The sequence below is a fragment of the Anomalospiza imberbis genome, chromosome 2 (genome assembly GCF_031753505.1).
Source record: "Anomalospiza imberbis isolate Cuckoo-Finch-1a 21T00152 chromosome 2, ASM3175350v1, whole genome shotgun sequence".
Taxonomy (NCBI): domain Eukaryota; kingdom Metazoa; phylum Chordata; class Aves; order Passeriformes; family Viduidae; genus Anomalospiza; species Anomalospiza imberbis.
Window position 1 is genome coordinate 17,235,215 of NC_089682.1, and position 25,609 is coordinate 17,260,823.

General features: G+C 42.5%; 1 protein-coding gene across 1 annotated transcript; it reads right to left on the reverse strand.

The window, feature by feature from the left end:
• Positions 1–1,932: 1,932 nt before the first annotated feature.
• Positions 1,933–25,100, reverse strand: GRPR (gastrin releasing peptide receptor). The gene is made up of 3 exons (XM_068179976.1): positions 24,074–25,100; positions 6,096–6,447; positions 1,933–3,614 (listed from the first exon to the last, which is right to left on the reverse strand). The coding sequence occupies exons 1-3, from the start codon at positions 24,490–24,492 to the stop codon at positions 3,222–3,224; spliced, it is 1,164 nt and encodes a 387-aa protein (XP_068036077.1). The 5' UTR covers positions 24,493–25,100; the 3' UTR covers positions 1,933–3,221.
• Between the last annotated feature and the right edge of the window lie 509 nt (positions 25,101–25,609).

A 25,609-nucleotide genomic window follows, 5' to 3' on the forward strand; every position in this document is an offset into this window, starting at 1 on the left:
TATCTTGGGCACAGGTTTTCTTGGGTTATGCTTGGGCACAGGTTTTATCTTTGGCACTCTGAAAATTTACCAAACAAACGAAACGCTGCAAACAACGCTCCAGGTTCAAAGAATAAGCACTGCAGCTGTGCCAGCAAATACTGAGAGAGCCCTAGATAAGGGATCAGGCTGCTGCAACAGTGTAAAGTACATCGTGTTTTTGAAACCGAGGTAGTGAGACAAGGAGTGGAAAACACACATTAAAAATTGCAGCAACAAATATTTCAGTTACATGCTGGCATATTTCAGAAAACTTTCTTGAATCTTCCTTCCTTCCCCGATCTCAACTGCTGCATTGATATATTTAACATGAGGATGAAATAGAAACAATTCCAACCTCAGGTTTGCTCTTTCATTGGTATTATGGTGTTAAATGCAAGTTTGTGAAATATGTTTCAAAATACTTTTTGCAAGAAACTTTTTTCAATGTATTTTTTCACACAGACCCATCAAATTGTCTTAAAGATATTGAACAGGGAGCCAGGGACCTGATTATAATGAAGAATGTTAATGAAAATTGACATCTCATTTGAAAAGACTTGATCTAATTTTCTAAATATTAAAATAACTTGTATGTATCTTAGATTCTGATGAAAAGATTGCATTTTGCATGGAGCTCCCCCTAAATTTAAGCCTATCAGATGCAAAAACAAAGTTAAAAGGAATCACAGAATCACAGAATCATTAAGGTTGGAAAGACCTCTAAGGTCATCGAGTTGAACCAGCAGTGCCAAGCCCATCACTAAATAGTACTGAGCAACTTAAGTAGGTGTGAGGCTGTGACACTGTGGACAACCTGCAGCTGCATTTCTGGAAAGCACTTTTCAGACCAGAGCCATAACTGTTTCTTGTTCTTGGAGGAGTCACTAGCTCTGGTTTGAAGGAAAGTATATAATCAATAGCACTTATTTAAATCTACAGTGCTAAATCTTCATAGCTCTCCTGTGTTCAAAACGATGCCTTTCTCAGGGAGGCAGGGTACTTGATTCAGCATAGCCCTAAGGGAGTTATAACAGTGCTCTTTCCCCCATATGTATGATTTTCTCATTTTTATGATTCATGATTTATGATTTTAGTCCCTTCCCTCAGAAACAAAAATTCAGAAACTTTTGAAGTCTCTTGTAGTACAACAGTAATCTCTTGTTTGTTACCAAACAGGAGGACACATTGTATAGCACACCTGGTGTGTTTGCTGTTGAAGTATGTAATTCCTGCTTGCCTTTTATTAAATTCTTACAAGGCTAAAGAAAATATTTAATAAAAATACCTTAGGCCAGATAAATTTTTTTCCTTTTGAAATGTCATAAACAGCTCGGAACTCAACCAAACTCTCTGAAATGGCTGCAGACTGAACTTCTGGTACTGTATGTAGCTTCATAATAAAGATTAGGGAAAGCACTGAAAATTTTAGTAAGGGAGGACCTCAGATAGCTCAGTAAATATAAATTAACATCACAATGACACAGTCAGCCAAGCAAGGGAATTGACTGATCTGTAAAATATCCCTATCCCAAGGGAATTGACTGATCTGTAAAATATCCCTATCCCGTTAGTTTTCAGCCTGACTGCAATGTGGGGGCACTTATGACTGCAGGAGGGGGTGACACACAGGTGGCAGTGCCCAGGGCTGGTGGAGGAGCAGGGCAGTGTTACCCTTAGCAGCATAGTGGTGTGGCCCCATCCTGAGCTCACGTACCTGCGTGTCCATCCTCATCCGGAGCACAAAAGGGAAAATGAGGCAAAGTTTTCAGACTTCTGCCTTTGGCATCAGAGCCTGTTTGAGTCCTTGGAGACAGCAGATCCCATCAGCATCCCAAAGCAGCTGCAGATGCAGGGCTGAGAGCTTTTACACCGCACACATGACTTTTTCTACAAACACAGAGCAAACCCAGGTAAAGTTTTACCAGCTTTAATTTATCTTTTGTGTGGTAATAAAAAGGATCGTCATCAAAGAGGATAAGGACCATTAAAAACCCAATATTCTGCTACAGTGATTGGTTTATGGCCTCATTTGGCAGTTTTATTTATCGGGTGTGCAGCTTCATTGCGTGTCTTATAGCCCAGGTGCTTCAGGAGTTTGTTATCTGCAGGACACTGTGCTCCTGTTCCAGAATAGATGGTATCTGGCACAGGTATTGTTCTGGGGCAAACTTTAGAGTAGACCTGTTTCTCCAATCTGTCAGCCAGTTTTGGCACTCTGTCTGCACATATTTCTGTGAAGACAATAGGAAAAAATGTAGGCTGGAGATCACACCTTGCATTGCTGATAGCTTTTGCTGAAAAAACTAGTGTTTTACTAAGCACTGCTACATGAAAAATAGCTGTACACCAGTTTCTGCTATTGCCTGACCTTAGTTAAGCCAGACTCAAATTTTGTGGTACCACTTAAATGATGGAACTTTCACTATCTCACACCTTTGAAGACAGGAAGAACAAAACTAATGCCTGGAAATTGCCCTGCTGTCTCTTCCACAACAAGGCAAAAGCTCACACAATTGAAAGCTGTAAACATATTCCAACTCACATTTATTCATGTTACTGCTTTCACATTGACGTGGTGCAAGATACTGCTCATTTCAGATGGGGCCACAGACATGCCCCAGTAAACCCTTGATATCTTTTAGACCATGAATTAATACTGTACTCAGGACATTAATAAATAATTGAAAAGTCTGTAAATGACCTACATTGAACTCCTTTGTAAAAGTTTTCACCTTATTTAAATGGATTTATTTTTATGTCAAAATACATTACACCGTGAAGTGATGGATGCAACTGTTCTGAGAAATTGTGTGCACCTGATAAGACTTTTATCACTGCTGCAAGTCTGCATAAGTTTGGGATTGAGCAGGAAGTGATGAAGATTCTACAGAGCCAAAAAATATTTGATCTTAAGGTGCTCATTTTGCTCTCATTGAAAGCACAGCAGCACTTCCCAGGGAGATCCTCTGGGCTGCTGCTCAATGATCTGATGCTCTGGCAGTGCCTCAGTCCAGGGTGAAATGCTGGATGCTTCAGCCTCAGCCCAAGATGAAATGTGGATGCTTCAAGCTCCTCTGAGCTCTCTGAGCACACTACACCACCTTGCATGCGTGTGTGCATGCGTGTGTGCGCTGCTCACCATGCCCATGGAGCAAAGTCCAGCAGCCATGCTCAGCAATTGATGTCCCTGACTGTGCCCTTTAGACACAGCCTTCGTGGCAGATGTGGTTGCCATTGATCAGGCTGAAGGTGGCCAGGGAGTGGTTGGTGCTCTTGAGGGAGGTCATTCGTGTGGTGCTCCTGGCCATGCTGTGCGAGCGGATGAGGAGGCGAGCTCTGCAGCACAGCAGCTGGTTGTTGAACTGCTTCCGAAAGCTCTTGCTGAGCAAGTAGAGAGCAAAGGGGTTGACACAAGAGTTAGTGAAGGCCAGGATCCGAGCACAGATGCTGGCAATGAAATGCAGCACTGAGGTGTCCACCTCGGAGTAGTGGTAGGACCGGTATAAGTAGATGATGTGAGTGGGCAGCCAGCAGAAGGCAAAGAGGCACACGAAGACCAGCACGGTCCTGGCCAGGCGCTTACGGGACTCAATCTGCACGAAGGAAGAGAAACACAGATGAGCTGCTGTTCCTAGCACAGACCAGGGGCTGATTATTTTTGCCAGTGCTGCAACTTTCCAGCTAACATATGGCAAGTGGCACATCCAAAGCAGGAAAATCTGGACTGCAGGTGGACACAGTCAAGAATTCTCCTTGTCTCTCCTCAACCCCCTTCCCTTATAAACAAATAATTCTGAGAATTTATTACATAAGAAGTAGTCTTTCTTTTCCTTTCTGTTTAGAGATAAAATTCCAGTGGCTTGTCACTTTGCAAAATCCCAGCTCTGGCAAGAAAAGTGTGGACAATCTGCATTAGTTCTCCACACATAATGTATACAATTATATGTAATTTTAATAAATTACCTTTTTATTATTCCTATTATTATAATTAATTATTGTGTAGGAGTCTGGGATCTTTCACAGGCAGGACATTCTGCCATGGGGCCATGTGGTGTATGTACACAAAAGTGCTGTCAACAGCTCCACAGCCCTTTAAGACCAAGTTCAGCACTCAGAGTCTGAAGGAGATGGAGAAACAGAGAGAGGATATTCTGTACTTGGAGGAACACCAAGGTGGCAGAGAGGTGGACCCTTCAGCTGAAAGCACTGGAGCCACCAGGAGAGAGCTACAGGTGGTGAGTAGATGGATGACCACCTCTCACATAAACTGAGCTTAGTCAGGGAAAGGTGCTTTCACAAAGTCAGCTAGCACGCAGTATAACCTTCATGCAGACCAGCCATGCTTTTGTTTTACTTACTTCTACAGGCTTGGAGTCAACCCAAAGGTATCACTCAGCTGAGGGGAGCTGAGGTAAATCATCCCTTGTCTTTTGCCTACAAGTGCCGTACATTAAGATGGCAAAGCCACTGAAAAACACATCTCTCTTCCTTATGAATGCAAAAGCCATGAAGGAGGCTGCCCAAAATGAGAGGACAGACAGAGTTGCCCAGAAAAACCTTCTAAAATGCAGCGCTGCCTGGGAGAGGTTATGCAGCCAAAGTTTGCAGGATTGGAAAATGTAACACTGCTGATCTTTTAGGGCTCCCTAATGTTCTCCTCTGTGGTAATCCCACTAATGCTCCCCAGGCACTCCTAGGGAATTAGCTGCATCCCACTTCTTGTACTTAAGTAGGATGTGAATAGCCTGCAACTGCTCCTAGCCTCAGCCCTGCTGCCCTTGCTCCTGCCACAGTGCCTGGCCAGGCTCCCAGGACACTGGCCCATCCTCATTCTGCATCCAAGCTCCACAGGTAAATCAGAAACTGAGCATCTTACACAGGCTAATCTATTCTCAGGACAGCTGCAAGCAGGCAGGAGAGACGTGGCAAGCCCATTTGGACTTTATTTCATGCCCCTTTATTGGCACTGACTAAAAATCAGCCATTGAGCTCAGGAAGGACTGACATGCACCAGATGATAACATCTCCAGCAAGCAGGCTGAAAATTAAATCCTTTGAGAAAGGGCTCTCCTTGGCTAAACCATATATTCTTTTAAAATGTATTCTTAATTTGATATAGGGCTATTGAGGCCACATCTGCACTATAAGGAAAGGAAGCAATGCAATAAAGAAATCGATTCCAGTTATCTCAGATGGAGACGTATAGCACTTGAATGCACTGCAGGACGGGAATGATGGACGGAGGGTGCTAGACCAGCCTGGCCTTTTGCTTTCTTTAGAGCTATCTCCCCAAAACCAAAGGAGAAAGGGCTGCACTTTATTGCCACTAATCAAAACAGCCATCGAATCAGCAGAGAAATGGCCTGCAGGGCAAAAGATTTACACACATTCAGAAGGGAAAAGGGATAAGGATTTCAGGGATCACCCATCATTTGATGGGCAAAACCCAAGCCCTTCCAGTCTTACTGCTTCAGCATAGCACCTGAAGGCTGTGTAAGATGATTTTGTTGGGTCAGTCTAAGGTGGAGGTGTCAGCTGGGTGCAATTGAATGGACTATTGCTCAGCTGTGAATGGGCTGTGTCAGTTTAGCTGAGGTTGAAGCACACCTCAGTTAAAAAGAAGCGATAACACAAACAAGATAAATACATCAAGGTAAATAGGCTGTTTAGAAACAGACAAGGCTTCATCCAAGGTCCTCTCTCTGACAAAGCAACTTTGTGAAGTTTTGATTTTCTCCCATATCACCCCTGTGCTTCAATCTGCAAACACTGTATCTGCTCTGCCCCTTTGCCTGCATCCTAGTCAATACCTTTCCAGGCTTTGGCAATGGTCTCCTGCATGCTTGCCATGGTAACCACTCTGCCAGAGTCTCTGAACTTACAAACAGGAGGAGATGCTTTAACTGTTTAGCCCTGTATTATGGCTTCTTTCATCCATTTTAATTATTTTACCCCACCTAATTTATTAAAATCAGTACCACAGACAGTCTGTCACAGTGTAAATTTCCTAGTATTCCCTCTTTCCTCCCAGATTCATAGAGAATGTGGATTATTGAAGAAGGTCAAATCTCTACCTGTTTCCTCACATGCACATTTCCTTCCACGGGGATGTTGTAAGCACTCCGGATCAAATTCTTAGCAATAAAATAATAATACACTGAAATTACAGATAGGGGAATAATATAAAATATGAGAAATGATGCCATTGAATGGATTTTGGGATGCAGCCCATCTGAATGAGGGTAAGGAGCACAGCTGATAAAGGTTTTATTAGTCCCTTTGTCATGGAAAGGGTGCAGATCTGAAAATACTGCTTCAGGGATGGCAAGCAACATGGATACAATCCAGATTATAGCAGCTCTCACACAAATCTTCATCAGTGCATGTGAAGCTTGGATCTCCATTGGCCTTACTATAGCTTTATACCTAAAAAAAACAAACAAAAAAAGTATATAGTTTATTGACCTCAACATTCAAGCATAGTATTCCTGCTTTTCCCTTCTATTCAGAAATAAAAACACAAAAGAATTCTTTACTCAAGACTGGATTTTTTTCTGGTGTTTTTTAATTTCAGTATTTTCAATAGATTTCTCAATTTAAACCAGAGCCACCTGTCATCAGTTCATTCATTTTCATGTGCATTCATTATGAGTTCATTTAATTTGTAATTGACCCAACAAAGCACAGGGCTCCCTTCCATTAACATGTTAATTAATATTAATGACATTAATATGTGTCCAAACAGCATTAAGACAGGAAGTGCAATCATAGACTTCTCTTCCAAAGTGTACAGCAGCTTACACCCCAGAACAGTGTTGAAGGAAACTGGGCTGAGATTTTGACACACTTTTCAAGCTGTGAATATAGCAGTCTCCTGCAAACCTTATTTTTTTCTCAAGCTACAAAGAGCATGCTGCCTGCTTAATTGCTGTTTGGTGGTGTAGCTGGCAAGAGTTTTCCCTAACTCAATGCATTGAGGTAAAGTAGCCAGAAGTGCTAACTGAGTCTCTTGCAGAAAAAAACACCACTATTGCTTACTATTCTAGATACACAGAGACATTTTTTGATTTGAAATTTTGTCTTTCATGATTTCAGCCTTTCAGAAAATTGTACTTTAGAATCCAAGAATATCAAATAATTAAATTTGTTTGAAATTGGTGTGCGTAATGAGCGGAATGGAAAACAGCAGAGCTTAATATATGCTGGAGCCCTGCTCTGGCAGGATTTGACACTCCAAGCAAGCCACAACTCCCATATTCATTTAAGAAACATAGTAGAAGAAATAAAAGATAATTAGGGAGGGGTATCTACAGGTTTCACAAATTAGCATGGAGGGTCATTATTATAACAGTTACAAACTTGGATATTTCTTTCAGGGTCTGCCTCACCCTGCCCATGGTGCACTTTGCTCCCCCTTGGTCACTTCTCCCTGTGGACTTGTGTTTGCCTGGGTCCTGGAAAGTCCCAGCTGTCTTTGGCATAGCAGGGTACATCCCATCAGCTCCTCGAGTCCATTTCTAAGCTTCTTCCAGCATCCTGGCTCCTTCAGGCAGGTAAGTGGGCGCTGGGCTGGGAGCAGGCAGTGAGCACAGCACCCTGCCCGAGTGCGGGTGGCACAGCAGGGCCCCTCCATGCAGCAGCACAAACCAGGCTCTGCGGACACTCCGCGAGTCCCCGCCTGCTATAGCCTGCATTATCCTAAAGCTCAGCATTTGAAAGAGGAGTCCATCAGTCCTGAACTGTTTTAACTGGGTAATTGCTTTATTTGCAGCGTAAGCATGCATTCAGCTTCTGATTATATACAGTATCCTGCTCAGCACACCCAGCTTTCCCTCCATGTAGGTATATATGTGTCTACATATCTGATACGGATTTTAAATGCATACACATATTTATATGCATGTACATTCATGTATACATAACTATATACATAGTTACATACTTATTTTATGATGACTGTATCTAGACATTTTGTCATTTGTAGGTATTTCTTCATACAGGTATCTTGTGTAGAGGACTTTTCCTTTCATGTACTACAAACATTGTGCTCAGTAGTTTGCTTTTTAAACACTTATTCTCCAAGCTCTGCAGCTCCCCTTTTTTTCCAGCTGCAGTGGCCAGACACAGTATTTTTAAGGCTTGCTTAGCACCTCTTTAACTTTCACTCTGAAAACTGTGGATTAAGTGGTGTCATACCACAAAGCACAATCTTCCAGCAGATCATAAACTCGGGCGAAGAACGTCACAGCTCTTAAACAAATATGATGCTATGGCTATTGCAGTCATAAAACAGAAGTGCTAGAAAAATTACTAAAGGACTGGTTTTGAAATAGCTCCATTTATAGTCTCATTGACCAGATATAGATTATTGACAGAAACATTAGCTCACTGAAAGTCTTCAGTAAATATTAAAGAGGAGAAATGCAAAAGGAAACTAATATTATATCAAGATATTAGCAATTTTAGTTGATTCAAAGGTCTTTCTGTAGATGTTTACTGTGTGCTTATCAACATGACCTGTTAGCATGATTATTTCAGGGATTGTCTTACAAAATATAGACAGCTGAGAGAAAATTTTCTAGTACTATGTTCCAGGAACCTGGGTAAGTTAAAGAATATAGAGAAACTGTTTCAATTTTTTAACATTAACAAAGTTGGAGAAGCCAGAAAATTACTCCATTTCAAGTTATTGGTACATTTTAATCAGACATGGCATATACAAACAATTTAATTCAGACAGAACATAATTACAAATGTCTAGGACGCTGGCACTGACTACTAGGCATTTAGTATATTTTTAAAGCCTCCTACAGCAGATGCAAGAGAAGATATGAGAGAGGTTTTGCTTGCAAGGGGTTCAGTGTAGACCCAAAGGATGGGAGTGAAAGAACAGAAAGCTAAAACAGAGGAAACAAAGCCAGAAAACACATTTTGAAAATATAAGTTCTCAGGTGCAGAGCCACAGATAGGTACTTTCTTAATAGCCTGACAATCAAATAAAATTATTTTGCTGACTATCTGCATGACTTCCTTGATGGTGGGTTAATTTAAGCAGACATCTCTAGTAATCTCTGTTAGTCTCCAAGTATTGATGTGTGACTGATCAGTAGTGATCTGGTAGGAATCCCCATTTCCAGCTGCCTTGCTGATGTGTCAGTGGGTCTCTCCAGTTTGTGTTTCAGCACTCTACTCTCCCATGCCAGCTCAGGCTCTGGACAGCAGCAGCAGGGGCTGCTCCTGGTGAGGGCATAGGGGATGCTACACATGAGGAATTGGCCCCTCAGGCTGGTGCTTGGACTGGGACACCACTAGATTTTCCTGTTGCTGGTGTTCAGGGTGTGAAAAAGCTGCACCTCCTGGCTGGCTTCTGCGTGGGGCTCAGAAATGCCTTCACACCTCTCCTTTTCATTCCACTTTCTTGGCAGGGTCAAACCTGGGGTTTATAATTTATTTGACATTTCTTCATAACTTCATCCAGGTAGACTGGACGTGAGTAGCAGCTCATTCTGCTTTTCAGCATGTTTATTTCAAGTTTGTATGTCAAATAATATTTCAAGTTTCCACAGCTTTGTCCTCTGCATTTTTTTTTTCAATGAGTTAGCCTGAGGCACGCAACTTTCCCATATTTAATATCCAGCATATGAATATTTCAATCCACTTTGAAGGAGACATTGATGAATATACCTATACACCTTAGAGGAGCCATGGATCTCATGGAACTGAGCTTTCATGCGTAACTTTTAGCCCAGGTCATAACATGGCCTCTGAGAATGTGTGTCCCATTGCATGCTCAACGTGTGCAGCAGATCTAGGCATGGCCCTGGACTGATCACCTCTGCTGCTCGCACATTCAGTCTCTAATTATTGAGTTATTGTTTGAAATATATATATTCTTTTCAGCTAAACTCCTTTCCCTATCAGCTTTTAAAGACATTTTTAAAAAAGTTTAAAAACCAGAGGCACAATTCATGCACTGCAACAAAGCCCAAAACTTCAAAATATGCCTTGTGAAGAGTCATTTAAATAAAAAACCACACAGTCAAGAACTCATGCCACTCATGCCAGATGAAAATGACTAGGTTGCTGATATGATTGGAAATATGAAAGAGATGCTGACCTTTACTAATGCTCAGTCTTTGAATTTCTCTGTTCCCACTGGTGAAGCAGCAACCTGCCAGGTACGCTGCAGCTGCCAGTGACCTCCCAGCCAGGATGGATGCCAGTCAGCTCCTTGTCTTGAAGTCTCACTCACAGAAGCTCTCAAAAGAAATTACTCATGGGGCTATCCTAAGTGTGCTTAATGTAATTGCAATTCATGAGGCACTGTGAGGATTGCCCTGCTAAGCAAATCCTCCCCACACCAGCCACAGTGGCTCTGGTGCTGTCCCTGTTCTCCAGGGCAGTATCCAAGCCTCCAAGAGAAAGGTGGTGATTGTGTTGCTTCAACCCAGAACACCTGATCATTTTTTAACCTAATCCCAAAAATTCATTGTGGATTGGTAGGAATTCAGAGAGCGTGTGCATCTCCACTGAATCCTTGAAAACATCTTTCACACATCCCTTAGAATCTCTATTGTGCTCATTGAGTAATTGTTTTTCACAACTGAAACTACTGAAATGACCATAAACCACTAAAATGTGGCACACCCAAGGTCTTTCTGTGGTAAATACTTTTCCCACTGAGGTTACTATGCCAGAGAAACAGGAAAACTCTGTCATTGTCCCTGTGTTAATAATAATGTAACTAATGATAGCATCACCTAATGCGCTCTAAAGCTTGGAGTATGCAAACATTGGTTAATACCATGCACTTAGCCCCAAAGCTGCAGCTTCAAATATAAACACAGACGTAGCTGTGGCATGAAAAAGACACTTACAGGTAAATTGTCCCCAGATACCAACCAAAATATGGCCCCAAATGGATGTCAGTGTTTCCTAGGTGTAGTTTCTCTGTTGGTACAAAGATATTTTATCCATCTTTGTGCTCCTCAGCTGAGCCAAGAAAATGCACGTCACCTGAAGCATAAACAGGCTTTGCCTTCAAAGCCATACTGCCTAGATGTTTCTAAGCATAGAAGGGCTGCAATTTTGCTCTCTGTGGAAGAAAGGAATTTATCCACAAAGACTGCAGCCTCAGTGCTTCCTTCATGGCTTTTTCCTGTCACCTTCATCCACTTACTTATGCCTGCTACAACAGCCACAAAAATTAAATGAAAACAACTAAAGCATGGGGAGGAAAATCAGATGTTACTCTGGGATTTTAAATTAATTTAACTCCATATGGCTAAGTCTCTGGTTTGGTTTTTTTTGTTGATGTTTGTTTGTTTTTGGTTTTTTTTTTAGGAAAGTAACTTTATACTGTGTGGAGAAGCTGGTGCTATAGGCAGCCTGAGCTTGCTCTTCTCTTCCATGACTGCTTTGTATTAATGCCTTTCTCTCTTCCCTTATGACAGCAAGGAAAACTAATGTAGATGAACCAGGTGTGTAAGGAGAGAAAATGCCTGAAAAAGACTCTGCCACAGAGTACTGTCCTTTTCTATCTCTGTCCTTTGAAGCATGTCCATCTTTCTACAGCTTAACATCACACTTGCAGGAAATATAAGAGGATAAAAAGGTCTTCCCATCCTTCCTCCAGAGAAAAGGGACAGTGCCCCTCCAAAATGAATTTGCTGGAGTGCTTAAATGTCAAGTAAAGTTTCCTCCAAGTAGTATCATCTATACACTACACCATTTATTAAAAATATCCTGTGCTCCACTCCTGAATTCGTTTACTGGTTTAAAACCCAAGTGTATTAAAACCTGCTCAAATAAGATTTCAGAAGCCTTGCCCACCCTTGCTTCATTACTGATCCCACTGTTTTGACTGCATCAGGAAAGATGTACATATTGCCACTTTCTCTCTGAAGTGAGAAATCCACTTACAAAGTTTTGGATCTGTTTGAACTCTGCTCTATTTTGAGAAGCTGAACTAATTTGAAACTCAGACTTAAATAAAAAGCAGGGATTGGCTGGAACAGACTGATGTCTTACACAAACAGTCACGGAAATTGCTGAGAAGCGAAAACATTGAGTTCCTCCCAGTCCTAGAAAATGAGCTCCTGAAATTGCCATGACTTCCTGTGGTAAGGATGGAAGAACTGCCTCTCAGTCAGCATGTCCCCCATACTTCTTCTGTTCCCACTTGTAACTGATATAGTGAGAAAAGTGCAATCAGCAGTCCCTCTGATCTCCAATCATCTGTTCCCATTTGTGAGGTTAATGGCACACTGGTCTGGTCCTGGCCTGAGAACAGACCAAGCAAAAATCCCTTCATTAAGATTTTGCAATTAAGTTCTATGAGCATCACATTAATGTTTTGACCACATAATATGAAGGACTGGCTCAATTACCATGCAAAAAAGCCTCAGGCAACAGAGAAAAATTGATGCCATGGAAAAACTACATAAATGAAGAAGATGGAGCCCTTTTGAGTGTGAAGCTCCACCTGGAAAGCAAGAAAAGTCTTATTAAATATATCAAGAAATTTATGACAAATGCAATGCCACAAACTTTCTTTATTGTTTCCATCATGGATGTTATGAATATTTATAGCTCTGAAGACAATTCAGTAAATCCACAAAATTGCTAGACTGTCTAACCCATCAACACACTCGACAACCTATTCTGGGTCTATCTGCTTTCTGCATACTTAGTTAAAATTATCATTATTATGCATGATTCTTGAGTGAACATCTGTTATTAAAATCTTTAGTAAATTGCATATGGGCACAAAGACATCTCTAATGGGCAAATCTTAAATACATTGGCAGGTACTGCCTACATTCTCTTTTTATTAATTTAACATTTAAATGGAAAGAAAAAGGAGGCACTGATGAAAGTGGCACAGCTCTTACTTTTAAAGCATATGTTCAAAATTCAATCTGTATACCTGCATACTGCTACATTATCCTGGAATATGGACAAATAAGAACCTCAGTCTAGGAATGCCTAAATTCAGAATTGAGACAAAAAGTTTTAGAGACCACTGAACTGTACTACATACTGGTGAAGGAGAGCTTAAACACTAATAATTTGATAGTGAATGTGTTATTCCTAATCATAACCATCAACAACCGAAAATAATTCAGAAATTAACTATACATATGGAAAACAATGGATTAAAAGGTTACTGCAGAAAATAGTGTGAGTTCCATGGATATCAGAAGAATTCCCTTTACACCCAGGGTAGTTATTCCCAGAAGGTGATCTTCAGCTTCATGCCAGGTTAAAGATTTCAGTGGGGCCAGCTTTATGGATCCTTGCAAACAGATGTGAGACCTGCTGTCTGAAGCAGGGCTGGGACTCATCCATTTACAGAACCACAGAATATGCTGAGTTGGAAGGGACTCACAAGGGTCATTGAATCCAACTCCTGGCCCTGCACAGGACACCCTAAGAGTCACACCATGTGCCTCAGAGCAATGTCCACATGCTTCTTGAACTCTGTCAGACTCAGTGCTGTAACCATTTCCCTGGGGAGCCTGTTCCAGTGCCCAAACACCCTCTGGGCAAAAAACCTTTTCCTGATATCCAACCTAAACCTCTCCTGACACTACTTCAGGCTATTCCCTTGGGTCCTGCCACTGGTCACCACAGAGAAAAGATCAGGATCTGCCCCTTCTCTTGCCCTCACGAGGAAGTTGTAACTGCAATGAGGTCTCCCCTCAGTCTCCTCCAGGCTGAACAGACCAAGGGACCTCAGCTGCTCCTCATACGGCTTCCCGTTGAGACCCTTCACCATCTTTGTTGCCCTCCTTTGGATGCTCTGTAATAGTTTAATATCTTTCTTATACTGTGGTGCCCAGAACTGCCACCAGCACCCGAGGTGAGGCCACCCCAGTGCAGGGCACTATTGTAAATGCAGGTGAACCCAGTGGGAAGAAATGCTGATGTCTGACTCCAGTTCAGAAGGCTGAATGATTTCTTTATTATAACTATACTATAATACATTAATATACTATTTAGAGGAGATATTAAACTACAAACCTACTTGTTCTAACTACCATATCTAACCCCTCACAACTCGTGACCCTCTCGCGAGAGTCCAGACAGAGGCGGATCTGATTGACCATCAGGCTCAAACAATCCTCACCAGAATCCAATCAAGCAATCACCCCAGGTAAACAATTCTCCAAGCACATTCCACATGGGAAAAACAAGGAGTAGAAATAGAAATTGTTTTCTCTTTCTTCTGTCTGTGCTCCTCTATGAAAAAATCCTGAGAGAGAGAAGGATGTGCCTGCCACAGGGCACAGAGGGACAATCTCCCCTCTGCACACATTTCTATGTGCTCAGTGCCTGGGTACAGCCAGAGGGGTGTGCCTGCTCGAGCCATGTGGCACCAGAGCACATGCTGGTGCGGGGGTTGCAATGTGGTGAGCATCTGGAGGCAGCTGGGAGAACTGGTGCTGCCACGGGACCACCAGGCATGAGAAGGAACAAGCCCCAGGGGTGCTTCCATCCAAGGCTTTACTGCCTCAGCCCAAGTCTCCAGGGATGCCTGGGAGTGGGAGATCTGCATGTCTGAGGATTGAATTGTGACCAGGGCACAAAGCTGCGGCCTCAGACATGGACTCCTCATTTCACTAGAGAATCTGCCTTATTTCTGCTGGAAGCACCACCTTTGGTGCTTAAAGACAGAATCACTGAGTAACCTAAGCAGGTGGCATAACTGCTGGATATCCCACAGAGCCAGTTATAGAAATTCATTAGAGTTTCTAAAATTGGCAGTTGCTCAACAGAAAAAGTCCTGCCTGTACAATAAATCAATATTGTACCTTGTTTTGACAGAGAAAGAAGAGCTTATCATTGACCTAAAAATTAGCACTTCTGTAAGCTATATCAGCTGTGGTGTGCTTATATTAATTTTGTGGAAATAGAATAAAAAGCTATATATATTTAGAACCAAGGCCAGGTTGAATGAGGCTTTGGGCAACCTGGTCTACTGCAAGGTGTTCCTGCCCACTTCTGGGAGGTTGGAAGTAGATGACTACTAAGGTCTCTTCCAACCCAAACCATTCTATGATTCTGTTAACTTTAGAGAAGCAGATTTCCTAAACTTAAAAGCAGCTTTCAAATCAACTGACTGGGAACACAATCCAAAGAGATATCACTAACTATATATTAGTTGCTGACTTCCAGCCTGCTCCCTGTTGTCTCCCTCCTTGCCATGAAAAAAGCACGGCAAAAAGATGCCCTGGATAACAGAAAAGGAGGAGTCATGCTAAAACCTCAAATAAGTAATTACAAAAATCAATATGCAACAGATGGGAAAAAAAGCAAAAGTAAATGACAGCAAGTATTGGAGTTTTAAAATGTTAGTGACTGATAAGGAAAGCTGAAAGAGCCAACAAATTATCAAAGGTCACTCTGCAACAGACAAATGTGCATTTTTAAATAAATCAAGAATAAAAAAAAAATCAGTAAGTCAGGCATACACATAATTAGTGAAGATATGAACAATGATGAGACAAAGTGAAAAACAATAACCTGATAGTCATCTTCAGGACCAAATGAGCAGGAGATCTATGTGGTTCTGTACTATGTGTGCAGTACTACAGATGTAGCAGAAAACTTGTGAGCTGTATTAAAGAAGCTGTGAGCCAACATCTGCTAACACAAACTAATTTCACACCAGCAGGCCTGAATAATTTACACCTAGGAGTACTAAAGGAACCAGCTGAGGAACAACTGGTGCTAATTTTTTTACAAAGCTTGAAAAAGTGGTAAATTTCCTCAGAAGTGGAGAACTGGCTTCAAAGATGTGATGTTCAGAAAAGCTGGATGGTGTGACCAAGAAAAGCACAAATATTTGTGCTGCCCATGGCCAGTTGCAGAAAGAGTAAGAGATAGGTTAATCCTGCTAACAGGTGATAATTAATATGTCTGTCTTGTTTAACACACAGCAGATGTCAGCATTGTTTTATCTTGTCACAACATAATAGGGGATGTAAATAGGGTGTGGGCCATGCTGGTGTACAGAGGAGCTGCAGCTTTCATGGGCATGTTGGCACAGGTGACCGTGAAGTAGCTATGCACATGTGTGAACCGGGGTACATGTGTGAACCGGGGTACATGTGGTCCTCCCTCTCCTATGCATGCAATTCCTGTCCCAGTCCCACAGGAAAGGGTTAAAATTAGGACTCCTGGTCTTGGAAGGGGGGATTCCAGGTGGGGACCCTGAGCCCCATGCTTCCTTAATAGTGCATCAAGCATGGTGGTAAAAAGCAGTGTGTGGAACCATTTGTAGCCTGAGTCCTGGGAACTTTCTCTAGCTGCAGTGTTATTTGTTGTGCATATCACTTGCCTTGAGCAGGCTATAAAACCTTTGCTGGAAAAGTTTGCAGATGACACAGTGGCTAACCAGACTGAGAATGTTGTAGAGTCATTGGGATAAATGGCCATAGTCTAAAATAAACCATTTTAACTCAGTTATGTGTAAAATAGTAAATACAGTAGCCAAGTGAGCTGGAGATGCAAAAAATCAGTGCTCTTTTAAGGAAAGAAGAGACAAAAGAAGACATTAGAGCGACTCTTCTGCATGCGACAAAATGAGATATCCTGTGGGATTCTCACGGTGTCATGACTTTAGTGTAATTCAATATAAAGCTGAGCCAGTTATATGATCCTTAAGTCCCTTCCACGGTTTCAGTAAACATAGGTGTCATAAGAGATCACCACCACTATATGAACCTTCAGCAGCATGTAGGGGCTGAACAATCGATTGCTATCCTTGACTGCTCTAATCACAGAGCCATAGAATAGCTTGGTTAGGAGGGGACCTTTAAAGGATAAACAGGACCAACCTCCCACCCCCCGCAATAAGCAAGGACATCTTCAATTAAGTCAAGGCTGCTAAAGGACCCATCCAAACTGGCCTTGAACACTTCGAGAGGTGGGGTATCCCCCACTTCTCTGGGCAAGCTCCCTCCAGTGCCTTACAATCCTTACAATAAAATATTTCTTCCTTATGTCTAACTTAAACCCACTGTCTTTCAGCTTAAAACCATTGCCCCTCGTCCATTACAGGCCTTGGTAAAAAGTTCCTCTCTTTCTTATAAATCCCCTTAAGTATCGAAAGGAGTGGGAATCCTTAAAATCAGGGTTTTGGGCAAGTTGCAAAAGGCAGACCTCAAAGACAGCAGAACTGTGATTAGAGCTAAGCAACAGACATAAGATTTGTCAACAGAAAAATTATACAAGTAGAAAATAAAGAAAAATAGAACAATGGTCAGTGTATTAATGCTTAACTAAAATAACTCCCTAAGTTACAGAAAAGTATATCTAGCAAGATATTAAGAAGTTCTAAGCTTAATAATGGAGCTCTTTGCATTATATCTTAAGGCTTACAAGCAAGTAATGTATTCAAAATAAGCGAGCATTGTTTTAACCAAAGGTACGTGTGCTTATAGTGGTTGGATAGAACTACTGTCAATATGCTTTTGCTTTGTGTAATTGGTCAAAAAGCTTTTAAAGTAAGTTGTAACATTAAGTTCTCTGTCTGCTGCCTGGGATGTGAACAGCTGGCATCTTCCCATTGTCATAACCATGTAATGTGACTGATGCTAGAAAATAAACAACTTGAGATGCGTTCCTCAGCAGTCTCGTCCATTCGTGATTTGTACATATCCCCCTGGCTGGTGATAAAAGGCTGCAATAAGATAGCCCCAGAACCTTTTCTTCTCCAGACTGAACAACCCCAACTCTCTCAGCCTTTCAGATTTGCTGTGAGTTAGGTTATGCAGTGGTTAGAGGTCAGTGGTTAGAGGTCCTGAGTTTTAAGAGGAGAGGGTAACAGAGTGCCAGACACACAAGAGGCAGCAGAGCGATATATGCACCTTTAGTCTGAATATTCAGAAAGCAGCCTCATGTCACTGGAAAGATTTGTTTTAATCCAAATCCTATGAGATAGTCAGTAGCCTCTGTGCACAGGTGTGGGCAAGAACTGCTGCTGAGTTGATGGCTAATGTGGCATCTCCTATTCCTGCATCCACATCTCTGGTTCTCCCAGGACATTTGGACATTCACGTCTCAATCTCATGCTTCAGGGTTGCCTGAAGGTGTGAAGAAATATTTTTTCTCTCAGGATGTCATGGTACTGTTTTCTGTCCTGCCTTCCCAGAGAACTGCAGAGACTGACTGTGGACAAAGGGCAAGTGAGGACAGGATGGGCAGAGCTCTGACAATGCTTCTCCCTTTGATGCTCCACAGTTTTCTGCAGTCCAATTAAACCGATCACTAGCCAGGCATAGGAAGGGAGTTTTTGCAAGGCATCTCTAGCTTTCTGCTTTTCTCTACAGCAGAACACTTGGCTTGCTGCTGGGGTGCCTTCAGGTGCCTCAGTACTATGAGAGGCCCATGGACTGTCCCTGTTTTCTGCCCCATGGCACAGGGATTTTGGAAGCCCTTGCTCTGCCTGAGATCCTATGCAGTAGACACTGTGTGGGGGATTTGCAGAGCCTGCTATGGCCAGGAGATCATGGCCTGTGGTGTCCTAGATTGTACAGGGTGAGGTGAGCACCTGGGTGTTAAACTGCTGAAAAACAAGGTGAGGGGACTCATAGGGACTGTGGTGAAGTCTCTTTCCAAAATAAAGGAAAACAGGTTATTGCAAGGGTCATCTCTGAGCAAAGCAGTTACTGGATGCTTCACAGGGTGGTTGTGCCTGCTTCTACTTTTCAGCTCAGCTACCTTCTACTCTTCTCAGCCAGGCTCTTGTCCACATCTGAACATCAAATAGTAAGACATGAACTGATGGGTCCACCGTAAACTCATCTCCTTGCTTGAGTGATGGTGAAATCTCAGCCCACTGCTGGGACACACAGCCGGCAAATTCTCTGCAGCTGCTTGCTCTCCTTAATAACAGTGTGTACAGCACCTCGTACTATGAGACCATGACAACTGATTGGGGGTTTTAGGTTTTTCTGAAATGTAAACAATAGGTAATCTGACTTTTCTTCCTCTTGATTGCTTAAATATTGACAGTCTCCAGCACATTAGCACTGACTCTAAACTCAGATTTCCGTACCAGTCCCACCACTATATAAATGGGAGCTCTATACTTCCAGGTTATAGAAGTGCATCTATTGTGTTTTGGCCATCTGCTCTGTCTAATCAAGATATTAAGAAGGTTTGTGCTGTTTGATCAGTTAGTGCAAATGGCTTCAGCGGCTGAGGAAATGAGAGCTAAAACTAAGGGTGTAAAGACTGTTTATATTATACTGACACAGTGTCCAGAAACCAGGATCTAAGACTCTTGTACATCAGCTGAAGAAGAAAGGTGTATATCACCCTGCATCCATCAGCACATGAAGGGCAGCAGCACAGACACCGTGTCAGTGGAAAGGGTGGAAATGGGGCTGCCTGGTGCTTCAGTGTGAGGGAAGGCTCTGGGCTGGGCCAAGTCCCTTCAGTTTTCCTCCCTGTGACTAGAATGCCCAGAATATATCTTAACTTACGGACTTGGCACTTTACAACTGATGGTATTTTTTAAAAAGTGTCATTATGTATATCAACTCAGGGAAATCTGGGTTGACTTTTCATAGCTTTTTATTATGGTGGCATGCCTCCCTTAGTCCGTTAGTGGAGATATAAACCAGTGAATGTAAAATAAAATAAATGAACTGGCACATAGATATTACACCACCTGTAGTATTGTAGGTAGTATTAATAGTAGAGTCTGGAGACATCTAAATCACAGAAGAGATGAGACCACTAAACAAAGACTTTTGCACGTTTAAAATGTTTGTAGAAATTCTGGGTTTGTTTCTTTCCTCGTACTGCTGCTTTTTTTTAGGAACGTTGTTTGGAATTTTTATTTCTTAGATAAACAAACCATTATATGAGTTCAGAGGAACATCAAAATTTGTGTTCATGGTGCATTCCAAGGGACCCAGCAGAGCTGGGAGCCCTGCAGCATTCCTGCATCCATCCCTGCACCCATGGCACTAAGGTCAACATTTCCAAAGCTAACATCCTCATTTCAGGTGTCCCACATGACTGCAACCCTGCTGTCTGCAGCTGGTTTTACACTGTAAGCCACCTAATCTCCCGTGTAATGTCACTCCACATATCTCACTAGGCTGTCACTCCCACCAGAGGACTGCAGGCAGCTCTGGCTGGGAGGCATGCTGCAGCTTTCCAGTGCTAGAATCCACGTCATCCAAGGTGCTCAAAGTAAAGATGCTGCTTGTAAACTCCAATTACATTTTACATTACTCTGCTGTGTGCTTGTTAAAACAGCATTGCTTCAGGAAGGTTTCGCTGCATGAGCACCAGGGCATTTCGATCTTTTACAATGTCAGCCTAACAGTGAGGAACTGTGATCAATGCTTGACAGCCTGCTTAATTCAAATGCAAATGTACATACCCTGTCAGTCACGGGAGAAAGCCAATTAAATAAAGACGTCTCCTATGACATGGGCAATTAAATAGTTGCTTTTCCTCTTGCTGTGCAAAGATTTTCCTTAATTTCCTGTCCCTTGCTGAGACAGCCTTGGCTTTTCTGCCTGGGCTAGAAGCTCAGGTGTCACTGCTCTCACGGGTGCCGCTGTACCGCTTATCCTTGCACTGAGGAGGAGGTGAAGGCGGAGGAGGAGGGCAGAACCCAAACTCCCGTTTTTTTTTTTTCTGGGATAAACTGAGCAGTAGCTGAAGAAACCACTGATTTGACAGTGCAGAGCAGCAGGGCAGACAGTTGTCCTTCCCCCTACCAACCTCATTTACATTGTTTCTAAAACACACAAACATCATGCACGCACACGAGCTGCTTGTTTCCTCGCTCTTGTATACTCAGCACTGGCGCCTTATCACTCATGGAAGGTGGCTGGAAGCACAGCACATGCCTTAACCCTCTCCTGGCTGCTCTGAAAATTTGACACACTTGCAGGAAAACAGGTGTCTCCCGACAGCTCCCACTGCTCCTGCAAATGCAGCCAGACAGATGCAAGCACTGTGCAGACAGTGGAGTGGTCCCAGAGGAAATACATTTATAATACCGTTAACTCTTTTTTGCCCTTTCTTACATATTTTCTGAAATAACAATGAAATCTGAAGGAAATCTCATGATTGTACACAGACCCATCCTAAGCACCCAGGGACCCTCTGGCTGTGCCTTGCTGCTCAAACCTGCGCAGGCATGCTCAGCTGGGTCCATACATGCACAGAGCACTTGCAGGCTGGGAGGCTCCCACTGCAGGAAAAGCTGAGGTCAGCAGTTTGTCCCTCTGTTTCTCCTTGAGAAGTGTGCAAGTGAACAGTCAATCCTCTGGACAACCCCTCATTCTGCTGGGTCAAACCACTGAGCAGCTTTAGGTGCTCTGTGCTGGAGGCTGGCACTCAGCCAAGTGTTTGCAGTCACTGGCAGATAAGAGATTCCTAACACAGGGCAAAGTGGAAATGGAAATAATGAAAGTATACCCCAGGAAGGCATATACTTATGCACTGATGATGTGAATGCAAAACCCTACTAAAACTGGGACCCTCGTTTTCAGAAGGTGATCCAACGCAGCCAGGACGGTTTGTGCCATTGTTGTAATGTAGCATAAGCGTCTCACAGTCTCACATTCTCTATCTGCCCATCACACCTACCCACTGCCTTTCACCTTGTGTTTCAGTGGTCATGTCTCTGGAAATTACCCTCTTGTATCACACTCCAATGCTCTTCTTTACACATCAGACTTCTGTTCCCTGTGATGTCTCTCTAGGCATCACCATGATCTGTTCAGTATTGCCAGCAGTTGTTTCCATTTGCTTTTGTCAATGTAAGGATGCTGAAACCAAGAGGGTTTTATGATAATTTTTTGCAGATGATAAATTATAGACAAAAGGTCTGTAGTACACTGACAGTGTACTTGGAGACAGTGCCATGCAATGCTATTCAGAGCAGGAGGTTTAGGAGGCTTTTCTTTTACATGGCCTATGGCTTTGATTAGTGAGAACAGGGACATTCACACACCTCATGTGAGCGTCTCAGGTAGGACTCACACAGAACATTAATTTTACCACTACGTCCCTGCAGTGCCATGTCTGTCATCAGAAATGGGTGTCTATGAATCCACCCCACATGTCAGGCTCAGCATCTCACCTGCAGGTGTTGGGCTTCCAGACCCTCCACAGCCCCCAGCCAGCATCACCACGCTGGTTCAAATTCAACTCACATTTTAGAAGTTTGCCCTTTATGTTTTAAGGTTATTTCCCTAATGATTCTGATATGATTAATACTAGGGTCTGGAGTTCAGGATGACAGCTTTAAGGAACTAGACTAATGGGCTGTGAGCTGACAAAATATAGACTGTATTATTTTGTAACAAATTTAACCCAGCACTGCTGATAATTTATGAAAATAGAAACTTCTGCAAACTTAACAGATAAGGGACACTTGTGTTTCAATGCACAGCATATTAGATTCATAGACCTAACAAAGTTACAAGTTTCATTATCATCTCCTTCCGCAGTGGACCACAGATGCATTAGAAGAGAGTAAAATGATCCCTTGGAAATGAAAACATTTGATCATCAGTGCAGCATGATGGTTAACAGGTTCCTGATAAAGCTGAAGTTCAGAACTTAAAGACACAAAACCCCAAGCTTGGCACAGCTGCTGTTTTCTGTTCTCTTCTATCCCTTCAGGTAAAAAGTGCTATTGATGTGCTGCTCAGTAAAAGCATTTACAATGTTTACTTTATGTAGCATGTGATCAGATAGCAATAAATATCTCTAACATAATCTTCTTTACAATGCATTTTCTTTTCCTTAGACTCCTTAAAGCAACTTACATTACAGCTTTCGAAAGATGTATTTTCCTGGAGAGATACTTATTGTTTTCCCATTTTCTTCAGAGTGGTCAGAGGGGACCCAGACACCACATAAAGCAGCACATCAAACTCAGGAGCAAAAGTTAATGTGGTCTTTCACTAGTGCAGTTTTCCTACCTTTACAGCACCTTAAAGCATCTTGCTTTAAGACTTATCTACACATAGGCCTTTTTGTCATCTGCTACTGGGACAGACAGAGCTATTTTTATATATCCCAGCACAGAGGAGAGGACAAACATATTGACCATTCTGTCTCTGAAACACTGAGGAGTTACTGCTTTCGTTGAGACTGCAAAAAGTATATTGAAATGTGTGTGTGAACTACATTGAAATCTGAACAAAAGTAGTCTGATGTTTTAAAGCAGCTTAGCAAGAGACAGTGCTATGCAAAAGACTACCCGAAGCAAACCTAGTTTCACTTACTTGTGAGCAAGGATACAATCCCCATATCTTTTTTGATCACAACAAAACTGAAATCATTTTTCACTCAATACTTCTGTGTCACTTCAGCATGGTGACAATGTATTCCTTAATCTCTTTTGGAAGTATTCAGAAAATAAACCAGCATATTTACTACACATTAATTTTACTAAACATTATTGGAAAATGAAGTTTGTGAACCAAAAACACAGATCAGTTTTGATTGGTTAAGGGCCAAACTGTTTAACCAGGGGAAATACACTGGCTATGGCAAGTGCGATTCCTGGCTTCAGGCAAGCTAATTTGAATATTCGAAAAATATTTTAAGAAATATTGTCTCACCTATTATTAACTTTAAGGAAGCAAGCCACTAGAAAGAATTGATTCTAATTGCACTTTAAATTGCTGCTCCAGTGCCTTCACACTTCATGAAGTATGGATCAATTATCTTTTTGGCAAATATGAACATGCTATCTTTTAGCAGAGCTTCATTGATGGCATTTTCTCTCTTGCTCTTTAGCTTGATCTGCTCTTGTCTCTCTTTGAATTAATGTAGACTATTAGCTAAATTGCACAAATATTTAGTTTAGAAAAAGTATCCTTTGTTCAGTCTGCATCCTCCTCAAGTTGTATGTATTCATCAGAAATCACCTGAGGTGGTTCTTCCCTCATCACAATAAAAAGAAACATTTTACCTGAAAATACAAATTAATAATTGTGCATTTTATGGAGTCATAATTAAGCGGGCTTCTTTTCAAGGCAACAGCAGCCAAGCTTACCTGTCAGCTGAGAGAGCAGTGAGAGTAAAGACTGACACCCCTACAGAGGTGAGCTGTATGAAGGGGATAAGTTTGCATCCAGTTCTGCCAAACAGCCACTCGTCAGCAAGGTACCTGCTGGCATCCACAGGCACACAAGTCACTAAAAGCAGCAGGTCTCCCAGAGCCAAACTGGAAATGAACAAATTAGGGACATTTCTCATGGATTTCACAGTACAGAATATCTTAATCAAAGTGATATTGCCAATAAGGCCTATCAGAATGATGATCCCATAGATAGTGGGGATGGCGTAGAGGAATGCTGGGTAAAACCAGTCTTCCCCCAGGATGGAAAAGTTTGCACTCTGGTTGACAGAGATGTTATAGAAAATGAAGTTATCTGTTTCTAGGTCTAGCAGAAGGCACTCTCCAGATGCCATCGTCCTGCTTTACTCTTCTCGGAAAACAGCTTTCTTCTTTGAAAGTCCTCAAATTCCTTAAATTAATTTCTTGCTTTAATTTTGCTGCTCCTTGCTGGCTTTAAACAGTCAGAAGAGTTTAAAAGTCATATTACTTTGTGACACATCTTGTCAATAACCCAACCAAAAAGCACCTGCAGCTTGGTCCACAGTCCTGTTTCCATAAGGTGAAAGGATAACATGTTTTAGCATGGTTTGAATTGTGAAACTTGCCTTTTCCTCCTCGACTTCTCTTGCTGTTAAGTATTCCTCAGCTCTGGAAGGCCAATTATCAAATTCAAAGACCAGCAAGTGGCAGGCATTTTCGCAAACGGGGCTCGTTAAACTCCCAGCTTCGGGTCTGCCCGGCAGCTCCGAGTCCAAAAGCAGGGAGTTACAGAAAGCATGAACTTTCGGGAGTTGCTGCCACGCTGCATTGCCAATCCCTCCCGCTTTCGGTGCCTGCCATCGCCAGGCGGATTTAAAGCGAGGGGGAAAGCGGGGCTCGGCTGGCGGCTCGGATCCTATAGGCAGGGTGTTCTGGACGTCAATCCTTGCGCTGCTTCCCACGGTGCGCGCGGCTGCTGGCAGCGCGGCGGGAGCGCCGGGAGCGCCGGGAGCGCGGCCGCCTGCTGGATGCTCCGGGCAGCGCCGGCGGAGCGGGGGCCAGCACCGCCCTTAACTCTTTAGGAGACAAAATACACATCTGCTCACTTGGGGCTCCTGACGTGCGTCATCGGCTCGCCACCCACTCCCTCCCCCCTCAAAAAAACCAACCCCAAATCTCCCCCCCCCCCGCCAAAAAAAAAATCAAAATAAGCCCCCCCAAACAAACCACAAAAAGCCTCAAACCCAAACAAATCAACCAACCAAATAAAACCCAACCCAGGTCATTTCATACTGCAAACAATGTGTTCAGAAAAGCCATCCCACCTTCTTAACTAAAAGCACACCTATTTTCATTACACTCTAGTATTCAATTATTCCAATGAAAGAGAACGATGATATAAAGCCAAATTCATCTTCCCCTCTCCTCCTTAGGCAAGTGAAATTAATAAAGCCAATTAGGATAAAACCCAACATTGTTGTTAAGGTAGGC

Coding starts and splice junctions, on each gene's coding strand:
- GRPR (XM_068179976.1), bottom strand. CDS start 24,492: ATGGCATCTGGAGAGTGCCTTCTGCTAGACCTAGAAACAGATAACTTC. Junction 6,448..24,073: donor ACTGCTCTCTCAGCTGACAG/GTAAGCTTGGCT, acceptor TGTTTTTTTTAG/GTATAAAGCTATAGTAAGGC. Junction 3,615..6,095: donor ATGTGCATGTGAGGAAACAG/GTAGAGATTTGA, acceptor TCCTTCGTGCAG/ATTGAGTCCCGTAAGCGCCT.